Here is a 14,068-nt window from a genome sequence, read left to right on the forward strand (position 1 = left end):
TCCCTCCCTCCCTCTCTTCCTTCCTTCCTTCCTTCCTTCCTTCCTTCCTTCCTTCCTTCCTTCCTTCCATTTTTCCCACACTCCAGATTTTATTGCCCTCACGGTCCATCCTCTAACTGTTCCACATCCCACACTTCCTACCCACCTCTCTGTCTCCATAAGGATATCCCCTCCTCCTCCCCACTTGACCATACCTCTAAAGGCCCTGGAGTCTCCAATCTCTACAGGGGTTGGGTGCATGCTCCCTGGTTGAACCCAGACCCAGCATTCTTCCACTGCATATGTGCTAGGGGCCTCGTATCAGCAGGTGCAAGCTTCCTGGTTGATGATCGAGTGTCTGAGAGGTCTTGGGGGTTCAGGTTAATTGAGACTGCTGGTCCTCCTACAGGGTGCCCTTCTTCCTCAGCTTCTTCCAGCTTTCCCCTAACTCAACCACAGGGGTTAGGATCTTCTGTCCATTTGTTGGGTGCAAACATCTGTATCCAACTGCTCTTGGGTGTTTCAGAAGACAGTCACGATAGTCTTTGTGACTGCTCCATAGCCTCAGTAATAATGTTTGGCCTACGGGCCTCTCCTTGAAAGGTTACAGGGTTGGGGGGAATCATAATCTGATATTGGGTCGGGGAAGAAGACTGAAGCCCTAAGGCCCTGCATATGTATAATTATTCTCTTACCCACTTGTAGGAGTTCTCTGGAATTTCATTAAGTTTGTTTCTGCCTTCTTTGAATTTCTGTGCGTGTTCCCTCTTTATGTCATTTGTCCACATTGAATGATGTTCAGATTATATTTTGACTTTTGCCTCTTGTGTTTGTTTCATAATTTATTTGTCATGAGAATTGGTATTGAGTTAGTGATTTGTGGTATGGTAATTTTATTAACATTGTCAAATTGCTTTAGCTCCAGCGTCTTAATTTTCTTTTGCTGTGTGTCATTTAGGTCAGGTGGCAGGGATTTCCATATCAGGTGTTGTGAATAAACTTTGAGAATCTAGGGTGGTGGGAGGAACTAGGTTACACTTACAGTCTAAATATATCATTACTTACTTTCATGAGTGCACATTGTCAAGATTCCTAGTATCATTTTGCTTTTAATTTTTTTTTATGTATATAATGTGGTTTAGCATTGTCTGTAATGATGTTGTATTTATTTCATCTTTGAATTATTCAGACCTTGATGTGAAATTTCAAGAAGAATTCAATCTTTGTTCTTCACAGAGACCCGGGAGAAGGACAACAACAAGAATGAGTGAGTCTCTGGTAAATACACCACAGGTCAGTGTCCTTTCCACATTTCTTTTTTAAAAAATCTCTTTTTATTCAAGTCATCCAAAAGTTTTAATCTCTATATGTGGAATGTTATCTAAAGGGCTTATTTTCTATGATCTACATTCTTTTTTTTTTTTTTAAAGTAGAGAGCCTTTCTAACTGTGAGCATTATCGTAAGTCATTCTATAGATGGTCAGTTTAAGAGCAGCAATTCGTATCTTCAGACACATCTCCATAACACTTTTAGAAAACAATTATCCTTCAACCTCATCTGCATCAAAAAAGGTATCTTAATTACTTCTTTTTATAAAGTAGAAAAGTGCTGCTGTCCTCTGCGCCCGTGGAGACACGAACAACATGGACACCAAGTCGGGTTCACACAACAGCTTCTTTACTTGTTCTCCTTCTTGCAGCTTTTCTTATAAAACTCCCCTTACAACAGCTTCTCTTACTACAACTAGCTTCTACTTAGGGCAAGGGCTAAAAAACAAAACTCCTATCCTTGCGTCTTCGGATCTCATCTAGCTCCACCCCACCTCATCCAATCAGAATTTACACACACTCCAGCTCAGGTCGGCTGACAGGTCCGGATCACAAGGAATAGTCCAGCCTTGCAGGCAGCCCACGCATGCAGCCTCACTGTGCATGCTCAGGCAAGGCAGTAAACAACTTGGCCCATGCAGCCACACCCACTTCCCGCAGAAAAGCTTGAGTTTCTCGGTAGCCCTGTCTGTCCTGGAACTCACTTTGTAGACGAGACTGGCCTCAAATTTAGAAATCCACCCGCCTCTACCTCCCAAGTGCTGGGATTGAAGGTGTGCACCACCACGCCTGGCTGAAAAGCATTTTTGTCCAGTATCAAATAGGTAGTTTTCCATTACAGGGTCTGTTAACCTTCAAGGACGTGGCCTTGGACTTCTCACTGGAGGAATGGGAATNTCTCAGTTTTGCTCAGAGGACATTGTACATGGATGTGATGTTGGAGAATTACAATAATCTGTTGTTTGTGGGTAAGAATGAATTTACTGTTGAATTCCTGTATCTTTCTTTAGGTTTTCCTACTATGTGCTTTTGTAAATGCTCTGAGATATGCAGAGACTCCTGAATGAGAGAAATTCTAGTTAAAAATCATAATTTTTTCATTGTGTTTCCTTCACATTTCTCTGCTTTCTTTGGAAAAGTAACCAGTGCTATATTCTCTGAGATCACTCCTTATCTCTTATCTAGCTTCAGTCAAATTAAAAATGTTCAAGTAAAAATTTAAATATCCAGAGCAAGAAATTATATTTCTATACATATAATAGTTGGAATTGTAAAAATCTTACTATTGCTTTAAAATGTTCCCTTATTTATGAATCTAAAAATATACAAGGTTTCAAGTGGATATAGAGCTGTTGTTTTGCGCAATTTTTTTTTTTTATTTAACTTTTTAACATTTGATCTCTGTGTTTAGATCTGGGACACCATAATCTTTATCCTAGCATTTTGGATATTGAAGCAAATCTATTTAGTAATTTCCCTGAGGCTATCGGTTATATCATAAATTTGTACCTGACCAAGTTTATACCTGATTCAGTGTTACTCTGAATAAAATTATAACCATAAAATTAGAGATATTTTGTTTAGAATTCTACTTTCTGAAAATTCACTAGAGATGGATCATTTATTTGTCCCAGCTTATGGAAAGTACAATTTTCTTTTTTATTGATCATTTTATTCATTTGCATGTCAAATGTTATGCCCCTTCTCCATTCCCTGTCCGGAATCTCTATATCCCACCCCTCCCCCCAGCTTTTATGATGATGCCCCATCACCGATCCACCTACTCCCACCTCATGCCCCTAGGATTCTCCTATGCTGGGATACTGAACCTTCCCAGTACCAAGGGACTCCCCTCCTATTGATGCCATATAAGGCAATCCTCAGCTATATATAAAGCTGGAGCCATTTGTACTTCCATGTATACTTTGGTTGGTGATTTTTCCCCTTCGGAGCTTTGTGTGGTCTTGTTGTTTGATATTGTTCCTCCTACACAGTTGCAAAGCCCTTCAGCTTCTTCAGTCCTTCCCTTAACTCCTTCATTGTGGTCCCCCTGCTCAGTCTAATGGTTGGCTGCAAGGATCTGCATCTCTTTGGTCCAGTCTCTGGATAGCCTTACCTTCAGCCTCTTTTCCATTTTTTGTCCCTCTTTTTCCTTAACACAGGAGCAAATTCTGGGTTATTATATCTGAGGTGGGTATGATATCCAATTTGAAATTGAAATTTAGCAGGTTATTATCACTTCCAGTCATTTGATATAATTCATATTTGAGGTTCTTTTGAGGATACATGTAATGATTCAAAAAAAAGAGAGAAAAACCTCTCTTGAGAGTATGAATCCATGAGATCACTGATTATTGAATTCCTTACTCCTTGTATAAGTAATTCATGTCACCTCTAATTGCCCCTCCCCACTTTTTTTCAGAAAATCATTGTATATGTGGAAAGTATGAGAAGGTCTTGGATCAAGATAGCCAGTACATTGTCCATGAGCACATGAATATTCAAGAGAAGTCTTCTAAATGGAACAAGCTTAGCAGTGTGATTCTTGAAGCCCCCCAGTGTACACCTTACAAAACTAATCACAGCTCTGATGCTCTTCAATTCTCGAACCAAAAAAGACTTAAGCCCAGGAACACTAAAAAAGTTTGCAAATACAATGACGCTGTAAACAGTGTGAGTTTGTTTTCTACCATTAGTCTCAATCAAGGAATCCACATGCAGAAGAAAAAACACAACCGAAATGCAGACTCTGAGAAGGTTTCTGTTTGTAAACATAAAGTCATGGTGAAACGAAACAATACTGGAGTGAACCCTTACAAGTGCAGTGAATTTGACAAATATCTTACCCAGAGAGACAAACTTCAAAGTCAGCAGAGAATTTATCATGAAAAGAAACCTTACAGAAGTAGTAAAAGTGACAAATGTTTTACCCATCAATTCCATCTTAGTATCCATCAGGGAATTCATGCAGAAGAAAAATTTTATAAATGTAGTGAATGTAACAAATGCTTTACCCAAAAATTTCATCTTAATATTCATCAGAGAATTCATACGGGAGAGAAACCTTACAAATGTAGTGAATGTGACAAATGCTTTACCCAAAAATCTCATCTTAATATTCATCAGAGAATTCATACAGGAGAGAAACCTTACAAATGCAGTGTATGTGAGAAATGCTTTACTGAAAAAGGCAATCTGAGAATTCATCAGAGAATTCATACAGGAGAGAAACCTTACAAATGCAGTGAATGTGACAAATGCTTTACCCAAANATCCCATCTTAATATTCATCAGAGAATTCATACAGGAGAGAAACCTTACAAATGTAGTGAATGTGACAAATCCTTTACTGAAAATGGCCATCTGAGAATTCATCAGAGAAATCATACAGGTGAGAAACCTTACAAATGTAGTGAATGTGACAAATCCTTTACTGAAAATGGCCGTCTGAGAATTCATCTGAGAATTCATACAGGAGAGAAACCTTACAAATGCAGTGAATGTGACAAATGCTTTACTAAAAAATTCAGTTTGAGGATTCATCAGAGAATTCATACAGGAGAGAAACCTTACAAATGCAGTGAATGTGACAAATCCTTTACTTTCAAAGGCAGTCTGAGGATTCATCAGAGAACTCATACAGGAGAGAAACCTTACAAATGTAGTGAATGTGACAAATCCTTTACTGAAAATGGCTGTCTGAGAATTCATCAGAGAATTCATACAGGAGAAAAACCTTACAAATGCAGTGAATGTGACAAATGCTTTACCTTCAAAGGCAGTTTGAGAATTCATCAGAGAATTCATACAGGAGAGAAACCTTACAAATGTAGTGAATGTGACAAATGCTTTACTGAAAAAGGCAAACTGAGAATTCATCAGAGAATTCATACAGGAGAGATACCTTACAAATAGTTTGTATGTGACAAATACAATACTCACAATGTCAGTCTGAGAAATCATCAGTTTTTCATACAGTAGAGAATATTTATAAATGAAGTGAACGAGACAATCCTTTGCCAAGATATATCATCTTAAAATTCATTAGAGAATACTTACAGAAGAGAAACTTTTCAATTATATCGAAGGTATGAATCCTTTACTCTTGGCCCATTTCCTAGAATGTTAACAGTGAATACTTACAGGATACAAACTTAACTCATGCATTGTATGAAGAAATATCTTTGACTTCCTTTCAGGTCAAAGAGAATTTCTAAGAACTTTTTAGGGGAAATTATTTCTGTTGGGGAAAATGTGGCCTGTGTTTTATTCATGGCATATTCTTGACAACACTTGAGGCTCCACACTAGAGAATTAGTATGATTATGAAATCATGTGAAAATTTTCATGCAATGTTCAAATCTTAAATAATGTCAACTATTTTTTGTTTGAAGAAACTAATTATGCTGGGAGAACCTCTGAAAATGTGAAAAGGTAGAAAGCTTTTCATGACACCTCTTTACTTATTCACCCTTAAATGTTACAAGATGAAGACAAGTTGGAAAGTCAGAAGATAGTATTGTGTAACACATTCATTGAGACAGAAATAATCCATTTCAAAAGGAAACTATTTAAGGTTTTTAATGCAGTTCTCAAAATATCTAATAAAACTGGTAACATTCTGTATATTTAATTCAAATGAGCCAATTCAGAAAAATTATACTGAAAAGAGTATCTGGCAAACTGAGCCACCCAGACAGCATATTCTTTATCCTATAAATATGCTTACAGATGTGAAGTGTGCTTCGAGAATCAAGTAATAATAATTCTTCTCAAATGCTTGTTTCACATTAATAGGGTAACAAGTGACTCTGAGTCTCTTGTGATCTGGTCAACAAGTCCTTTCCTATTGTCCTGTAACTAACTCCAATAAAGATGAAATATTCAACATGTTTGCTTTGCTTGTTTTCAATTTGCACTTGGGATACTCAGATCAATATATGTTGCATCTTCCCTGGAATTGCCTCACATAAAACATATGCAGAAGTCATGAATATTTTTGCAAANCTATATCATAAAGTTAATAGTTGTGATTTTCAACTGGTGGATAAAAATCCCATTGGGATATAATGACCCTGTCACAGTGGTTGCTTAAAAATACAGGGAAACACATATTTCCAATTGTCTTAAAACTGAGAAATCATTCATTGAACTGCAGGGTAGTCTGCCCACCTAAAAATAATTTGAATTCAATGTCAGTGTTTAGCATTAAAAAAGTTAGAAACACTGTTTTACATATGGTGATTTGTGTTAACTAAAATAGGTAAGATTCAGTTCAATGTTCCAGGCAAGTATTACTAGGTTAAGATAAAAAGAAACAAGCCGGGCGTGGTGGCGCACGCCTTTAATCCCAGCACTCGGGAGGCAGAGGCAGGCGGATTTCTGAGTTCGAGGCCAGCCTGGTCTACAAAGTGAGCTCCAGGACAGCCAGGGCTATACAGAGAAACCCTGTCTCGAAAAAAAAAAAGATAAAAAGAAACAGAAAATATGTAGAAGCTTTCAGAGCCTCAGCAATAAGTCTGCTCTCTCTTTAGTTCAAAGAAGTATGAGAGAAAAATCTACAAAAATATATGAAAACATGGCTTCATAATAAAGCGAAACAAAATATGGAAAAGCTTTTAGAGCGTCAAGAAGTCTGCTCTCTCTCTTGAGTTCAAAGAACTATGAGAGAAAAANNTACAAAAATAAATGAAAACATGGCTTCATAAATTTCATGGATAGCTATCCAGACTTTGCTGTGTCCGGATGGTTCTGAAGTCATTATTTCCCATTTATTGAACGAATAGGTCTCTGAAAATTGCTGATCTTTGACACATATTACAAGACATTGTGGTGTCTGGTCCTGTTGTGCCTTAATACTCCACTCTACCTTAAGGAATAAAATAGATTTCCATTCTTTTCTTAAATCATCTACGGAATGTTAATATTTTGCACATCTCAGAATATACATTCTGAAGAAAAACAACAGCTTTTTTAATATTAATAGCGAAGTCATTAACATATGCTGCAGTGTGTATCCTTTGCACTAAGGACACAGAAGCAATTGCTGTTACCGTAATAGCAACTATCAGGACAGCCATTCCTGCTAAAATCATGCCTATGGGCCTTTTAGAGCGCAACAACAATTCTGTGGTTGCATGCTCAAGAATTGCTAGGCCTTTATCATCATACCAATCCTTAGTTAAATTAACTGGTAAATAAACATAATCAGGTTGCTTAACAATCAAAAAATTACTTAAGGTATAATTAACACAATTATTTATTTTGCAATTAGTACAGTTAACAGTATTATTATCTATCAATAAATTCCCACTCAAAGAGGCCTATGGTTCTGGAACACACGCACGTACAAAAACTTCAGTCTTATTTTGTTCGTCCTGAAATGTCATGATATTCCCGATAGGAATCCAGGTGATGTTAATTCTTTTAACTGTTATCATCCCAAGGGCTGCAATAGCTTTTCATAATGAAGAAAAATAAGTTTCATTATTTTTTGTCCAAATTCCATGAACCAAATTAATAGGACGATGATTAGTATAATCCAAAATATTCCAATCACACAGGGTGGTATTAGAGCAAAGGCATGAAATTGTAATATATTTCCATCAGAATACTCTCCTAAATATTTGGTTTGATTGACATAAACAGTAATATCTACAGTCTCATCCCAAGTGACAGGATGAATTATAGGTGGATTTGGAACATACGCCCAATAAACTTATGCAGAGCAGCCTTGATGTAACATCCAGATAATGCTAATCAACAGGGCAATCAGCTGCATTCGATCCTGTGCTGTCATAGACCGTTATCATTTGAGGTTCCTGGCGGTGGCGTTGAAAGGAAAGACGAAACATCTGTCTTTTTAATTTTCCCATCTTGGTTTTCGGCATGGCGTACACACCGGGTTGGCAACCACCAAGGGGAAGGTGCGTCTGTTGGGAAAACACAAACATACCCACGGCCCCATAAAAGTACAGGATCTGGGCCGTGTAATGAGCCGTCCATCAGATTTCCAATAGACTAAAGGTTTTGCTTTGTCTTCGGGATGCCAATGCCTGTCAGCTGCAGACAACACATCAGCATCCAAAGTTAAAAAATTTAAAGTAAACAACGTATGAGTTAGAAAGATGAATTTTATAGTGACCACATTTAGCCAAAACAATAGGATCCAAAACTAAAGCTTCTATCAAAGCTTTGTCAATACAATCATTGCCTGCAGTTAAAGGTCCCGGAAGATCAGAATGAGCTTTTATATGACCGATATATATAGAATTTTTTTTCAAGCAAGAATGGTGTTTGTGCCACACCATCTCCAGTAGGATCTGAGTCACAAGTTCCACAGTCTGAGGCAATTGACCTCAAAAGGCCCTGTAGGTGTATGAGTCATATTAAAAAATCAACAAATGTAAAGGCAAAGAATTATCTATATAAGTAACAAACTGTTTTTCAGTAGCTCTTTTCTACTTGTAAGGCCAACAAGTTAAAACTCAAAGAGAGGTAGGATCAGCACTCCCCCCTAAGAAGATCAAATAAGAGTTTCAATTCTCCTGTAGAAAGCTTTAAATAGGATGAAGCCAATTAATATCACTTGACAGCTTTTGACAATCATTTAATGCTTTTAAATTGCCCTTATGAATAAGTATTTTCTGAGGGAAAGCAGCTTGATCTGTAAGCCTAAAACCTAAATAATTATAAGCATCTTAAGTTTGCACTTTTTTTTTTTCTGGAGCTATTTGTAAGCCTTTAGTAGATAAGCTAATGCCTGTAGTAAATTTCTACACCATAGAAGCAAGTTCTGAGGATTGTTTCCTGCTAATCAGATATCATTCATGCAATGTATAATGTATATTATTGGTTATTGCTGTCTACTAGGCTGAATGGCTTGTGCCACAAATTTTTGGCATAGTGTAGGACTGTTAGCCATGCCTTAAGAAAGAACTATCCATTGATACTTTTTCATTGGCTCTTTAAAAATAATAGAAAGAACACTGAAAGCAAACCTTTCACAATCCTGAGAATGCAAAGGAATAGTAAAGAAACGATCTTACAAAATCTATTGCTATTTTATAATATCCTTTATGAATGTCTCCACCTGCTTGATTTTTTTTTTAAGATTTCAAAACACTGACTACAGCACACAATTCAATTATCTGTGTCAAAGTAGGAGTAAACTCCAAAGAATAAACATGTGATCCAATCACATATACTTCATCTCCTGTATCTACACTCAGGCATTCCTTTACTAAGGACCAAAAAGTAAAAGCTTCAATGGGCACCTTATCAGGACCATGAGCAGCATAAAAGCTTCTAATTCGCTCACCAACTTTATTCCATGTTTCCACATTAATAGTACCATCCTAGGATGTTAGGCCTGATCAGAATCCCTCATTAACTTGTACCATGAAGCTTGGCCACAGGACAGCAGTAGATCCTCTATTTGGGGGATTCAAGAGATCAAATGACTCAGACAGCTGGGGCATTACTAGCTCTGCACTGCCACCCTAGGGACAGACAGAGCCCTAGTATGGGAAATATTTATTTTAGGAGAATTTTCTTGTTTCCAAGAGAACTTACTGTTCCACTTACAAAGAACAGGGTACTTTGTGTACATATTTTGTTACACATTCGATGCCCACTGCTGCAATCTCTACCTGAGAAGTCCTGCAGAATAACTTCAGTCAATGTCAAATGGTAACAACAACTAAATAAAACAGTAGCCATGAATTTGAAAGCACTGTGTATTTAATGCAAGGTAAATGAAAAAGAAATGAAATAACATCTGATTGGCTCTCCCGGAAGACCCGCCCCCTTGTCATCCCGCCGCCCGCCCCCCTCGGGGCGCCCACAGAGGCGGGCGGAACTGAGCGTGCAGGTGCAGCATTTCCTATCTCTGCTGGTTTCCCGCCCTCCTTCCCTCCGCGTTCCTCTCTCCCCTCCTCAGGCCCGCGCGTCTTCCTCCTTCAGGCGCCATCCTTAGCTGAGCATTCGCCAGGGCGCGCCTTCCTTGTCCCTCAGGCAGCGGGGCGGGCGCGACCCTGTTCCACTCTCGCGGTTCCTGGGGAGGAGCGTACCACCAGAGCACGGGGGAGCCAGCCGCCCTGCCGCCCGCGCCTCAGCGACCCCGCGGGGCTGAGGCGACGCCACACCCCGCAGCCCGAGCGCACAGCGGGCCTTGACCCAGAACTCGGAGCAGCGAGCGCCGCCCCCACCCATCCGGACTGCGGTCATGGCCGAGACCGAGGAGCAGAGCCTGGACAACTTTTTCGCCAAGAGGGACAAGAAGAAGAAGGAACGGAGCAGTCGGGAGGCCAACGCGGCGAGCAGCACGGGCGGGAGCAGCGCGGCGGCGGGCTCCAGGCCGGGCGATGGCGGGAGCTCGGTCTCAGGTGCCAGGTCGGGCGACGTAGGGGGAGCTCGGGCTCTGGTGCTAGGTCCGGAGACAGCGGGAGCGCAGGCCCGGCCGGCAAGGCCATAAGGAAGGATGAAAATGAGTGGAAAGAATTTGAGCAAGGAGAGGTTGATTACAGCGGATTAAGAGTTCAGGCAATGCAAATAAGTGAAAAGGAAGATGATGATAAATAGAAGAGAGAAGATCCAGGAGAGAATTGGGAAGAAGGTAGAGGTGGCAGTGGAGCAGAAAAATCTCCAGGTCCCTGGAATAAAACCGTTCAGGTACAAGCGCCTCCTGCTCCAGTAACAGGTACAGAAACCCCGGAGCCAGCAATGCCCAGTGGTGTATTTAGGCCTCCTGNGGCAAGGCTAACCACAACAAGGAAAACACCACAGGACCACCGGAAATATACAGTGACACACAGTTCCCATCCCTGCAGTCCACTGCCAAGCATGTAGAGAGCCGGAAGGATAAAGAAATGGAGAAGAGCTTTTAAGTAGTAAGACACAAAAATAGACATAGGGAGGAGGTTTCAAAAAACCAGGCCCTTAAACTTCAGCTAGACAACCAGTATGCTGTGCTTGAGAATCAGAAGTACAGCCACACACAGTACAGCTAAGGAATGGTCTTTGCTAAACCTTCCAAGGTAACTAGACCACAGCTAACCACCAAGAACAGCCATTCATCGTTTTGATTTCTGGATCTACAGTGACTGACTGAAGACCTCAAGTCCAGTGACTGTCCCTGTTGCACTATGGAAGTTCAACAGTCACGACTGATCTTGATGTGTGTTGGATTTAGGGGTGTTTCATTGTCTTAAATATTTGTGAATTAGATTCAACAGTGTTTCCACAGTTGCTCTGCGTATAAAACCAAACCTGCAGCCAGTGGTCATTCAAACATCTTTATGTTCAGATACTGAGTCTTCGCAAGGTTGACTACCTCAGATTTGCTGCTCTTAGTTGTAGATTTCATGTGGATCACATCTTTGACATAAGGTTACAGCTACTAGTGTCTGTGTGAACCTTGAAACCAACTCTACTGGATTCCTGTCAGAAAGCCTTCAGAAGTCAGACATCTGGGTTCTGATCTGCTGTAAATGATGAAGAGGTAAGTAACCCTAATTAACCTGTTCTGTGCCCCATCCTAAGGCAAACTCTGTAGGCTTTGGCTATGTTAGACTCCCTGGAACAAGCCACTGTCAGAAATGATGTGTTTGGATCATCTGTGTGGGGCTTATGATTTATAATTTTTAGTTGTATGAGATAACTGTGGATTTAATTCAACCAAACTTGGGTCCACCAAATGGGGAGTGGGTGGGGGGTAGTCTTATTTCTTTGAATAATTTTTCATTCAGATAGTGCTTGTTCAGTTCCACATGAAGGCCTTGCTTTAACTTGGAGTAAGTTCTTTAAGGGCATATTGTGTGGAGAAATAGTCTGAAAGAAGCATTGGAATTGTGAAGTGCCCTAAGGATTTGCCATTCCATAGGTGGAACCAGATAGCCTTTGATACATATAAAGGACAGAGGATACGCTGCACTCCAGGTGCTGCTCAAGCCTCCTAATCAGGTCTAATTGAATTGCTGTGGACGAAGTGTGGTGTCTGATCACTGCTGTGGCCAGAGTATGGTGTCTGCTCAGGAGGAGAGGGTTTCACTAACCTGGCTTTTAACAGTTCAAAGCGACAGGAGCAAAACACCCAAGTTGCGCAAGAATCTGGCATGGTGTCTGATAAATCCTTGTGTGTGCCCCAAATGTGAAGGTTATAGGCTATCTGTAGATCCATTCATTGTTTAGCCAGCTCTTGACATTCACCTTGGGAATATGTTTGGTAATCAATTGGAGAAGCAGGGGAATAGCCAGTAATGTAGCAGTTCTGTTGTTCGTAATTTCAATTTAACTATCTAGTAGTACTTGGCTCTCAGAAGAGGTTACTGCTAAATTTCTTTCTACCTAATGAAATAGCCTGTCAGTTACCTACTTTGTCACTACAGATGGCTCAGTACACATACTCTATGTTGGCATATGACTATGTGATATGATATTAGTGCCTGGGTTTCTCTCTGTAAACGAATCGAATCCCTTTGCCAAACACAGTTCAGACTTGCTCACTACTGACAGGAGTGGAACAGGAAATGGATGTTTTCCCAGCTTGAAGCATGTTTATTGGATTTAGGGCAGCAGTGTGGGAAGCAGGAGGTGGAGGCCAGTGTCTCCTACCAGACTGTATGCCACTTCTGGGCAATAATGCTGGCATGACCTGAACCAGCTAGGAGGAGGTGGGGTGATTAGAGACTTGAGATTCTTAGTTAAACTGAAGACTTCATTTGGGCACCAGAAACCTTAACAAATAATCTCACACCTTGAGCCACAAACTTCTATTAAAGTATGCTTTACCCCAGCGTGACACACAAACACACTTTCTATTTGGGGTTATGGCTTAAGATGTGAACAGAAACAAGATGAGATTTGTTTAATGCCATACTGTACTGGAACGCTGAAGATCTGCAGCAGATGTAAATTCCAAGTCTTGTTATTTTTTAAGATTGTGAAATTATCAAAATGCATATGAATCAAGTTTTAATAACACTGTCTGGGTGGATGAGGCTGTCCATTGCACCATTTCTTTCTTTGGGTTCTCAGGCATGGTTCCTACAGTGTAAGAACTCTGTAACATTTAACAATGAATAAACAGTAAACCTATGGGGGAAAAAAAAAGAAATGAAATAAAAAGGAAAAGTATGGTGAAGTAGAATGTTTCTTATCAAAAGAAAGAGAATAGCCAGACACAGGAACAGTCTACAATGGACAGGACCATGAGCCTCATGAGGAGAGGAAGGAAGCAAAGCCAGACCAAGAGGCCAGGAGGGTAAATGGTCAGTAAAAAAGACCAGGTAGCCAAATGGATGTATTACATGAGGAAGAGCAGCTGGGAGGACGTTTGCCCAGCTTCTGTGCTAGGGGGTATGGAAAGGACAGCATTGCACTGTAACAGGTAGGGATAGAGGACTGTTTGGAGAACCTGGAACCAAGGACTGATTTGATTTGTTAATTAGGCACCTTGGCCTTTTGTTCCAAGGTTTAATATTCAAGATTAGGGAGGACTGAAGAGATTGAAATGATTTAATTGTAATCTCAAAAGTTATTTTTAAAAAAATGAACTAGTTCTTTTATTTCTTCTCTGCCTAAATTATCAATGGAGGTAGAGGGAGGGAGGGACTTAGGTGGGAGAAGTGAGAGGGAGGGAAAAAGGGGAGCAGGATGAGTTATGGGTGGGAGACAAGAGAGAGCCCAGAGGGCCAGAAGAATGAATGGAAATATGGAGCAGTAGAATTTGGAGATTGGAGAGAAACCTCTAGAAAGTCTT

General features: G+C 40.1%; 1 protein-coding gene and 1 pseudogene across 1 annotated transcript; both read left to right on the top strand.

The window, feature by feature from the left end:
* The first annotated feature begins 1,182 nt into the window (after window positions 1–1,182).
* On the top strand, window positions 1,183–6,108 carry LOC110288048 (zinc finger protein OZF-like). Its single transcript, XM_021154501.2, has 3 exons — window positions 1,183–1,272; window positions 2,150–2,276; window positions 3,731–6,108. The coding sequence occupies exons 1-3, from the start codon at window positions 1,243–1,245 to the stop codon at window positions 5,221–5,223; spliced, it is 1,650 nt and encodes a 549-aa protein (XP_021010160.1). The 5' UTR covers window positions 1,183–1,242; the 3' UTR covers window positions 5,224–6,108.
* Window positions 6,109–10,534: 4,426 nt separating this feature from the next.
* Window positions 10,535–11,300, top strand: LOC110288049 (annotated as a pseudogene).
* Window positions 11,301–14,068: the final 2,768 nt, after the last annotated feature.

This window comes from Mus caroli, unplaced genomic scaffold, assembly GCF_900094665.2.
Source record: "Mus caroli unplaced genomic scaffold, CAROLI_EIJ_v1.1 scaffold_15064_1, whole genome shotgun sequence".
In the NCBI taxonomy this organism is placed as follows: domain Eukaryota; kingdom Metazoa; phylum Chordata; class Mammalia; order Rodentia; family Muridae; genus Mus; species Mus caroli.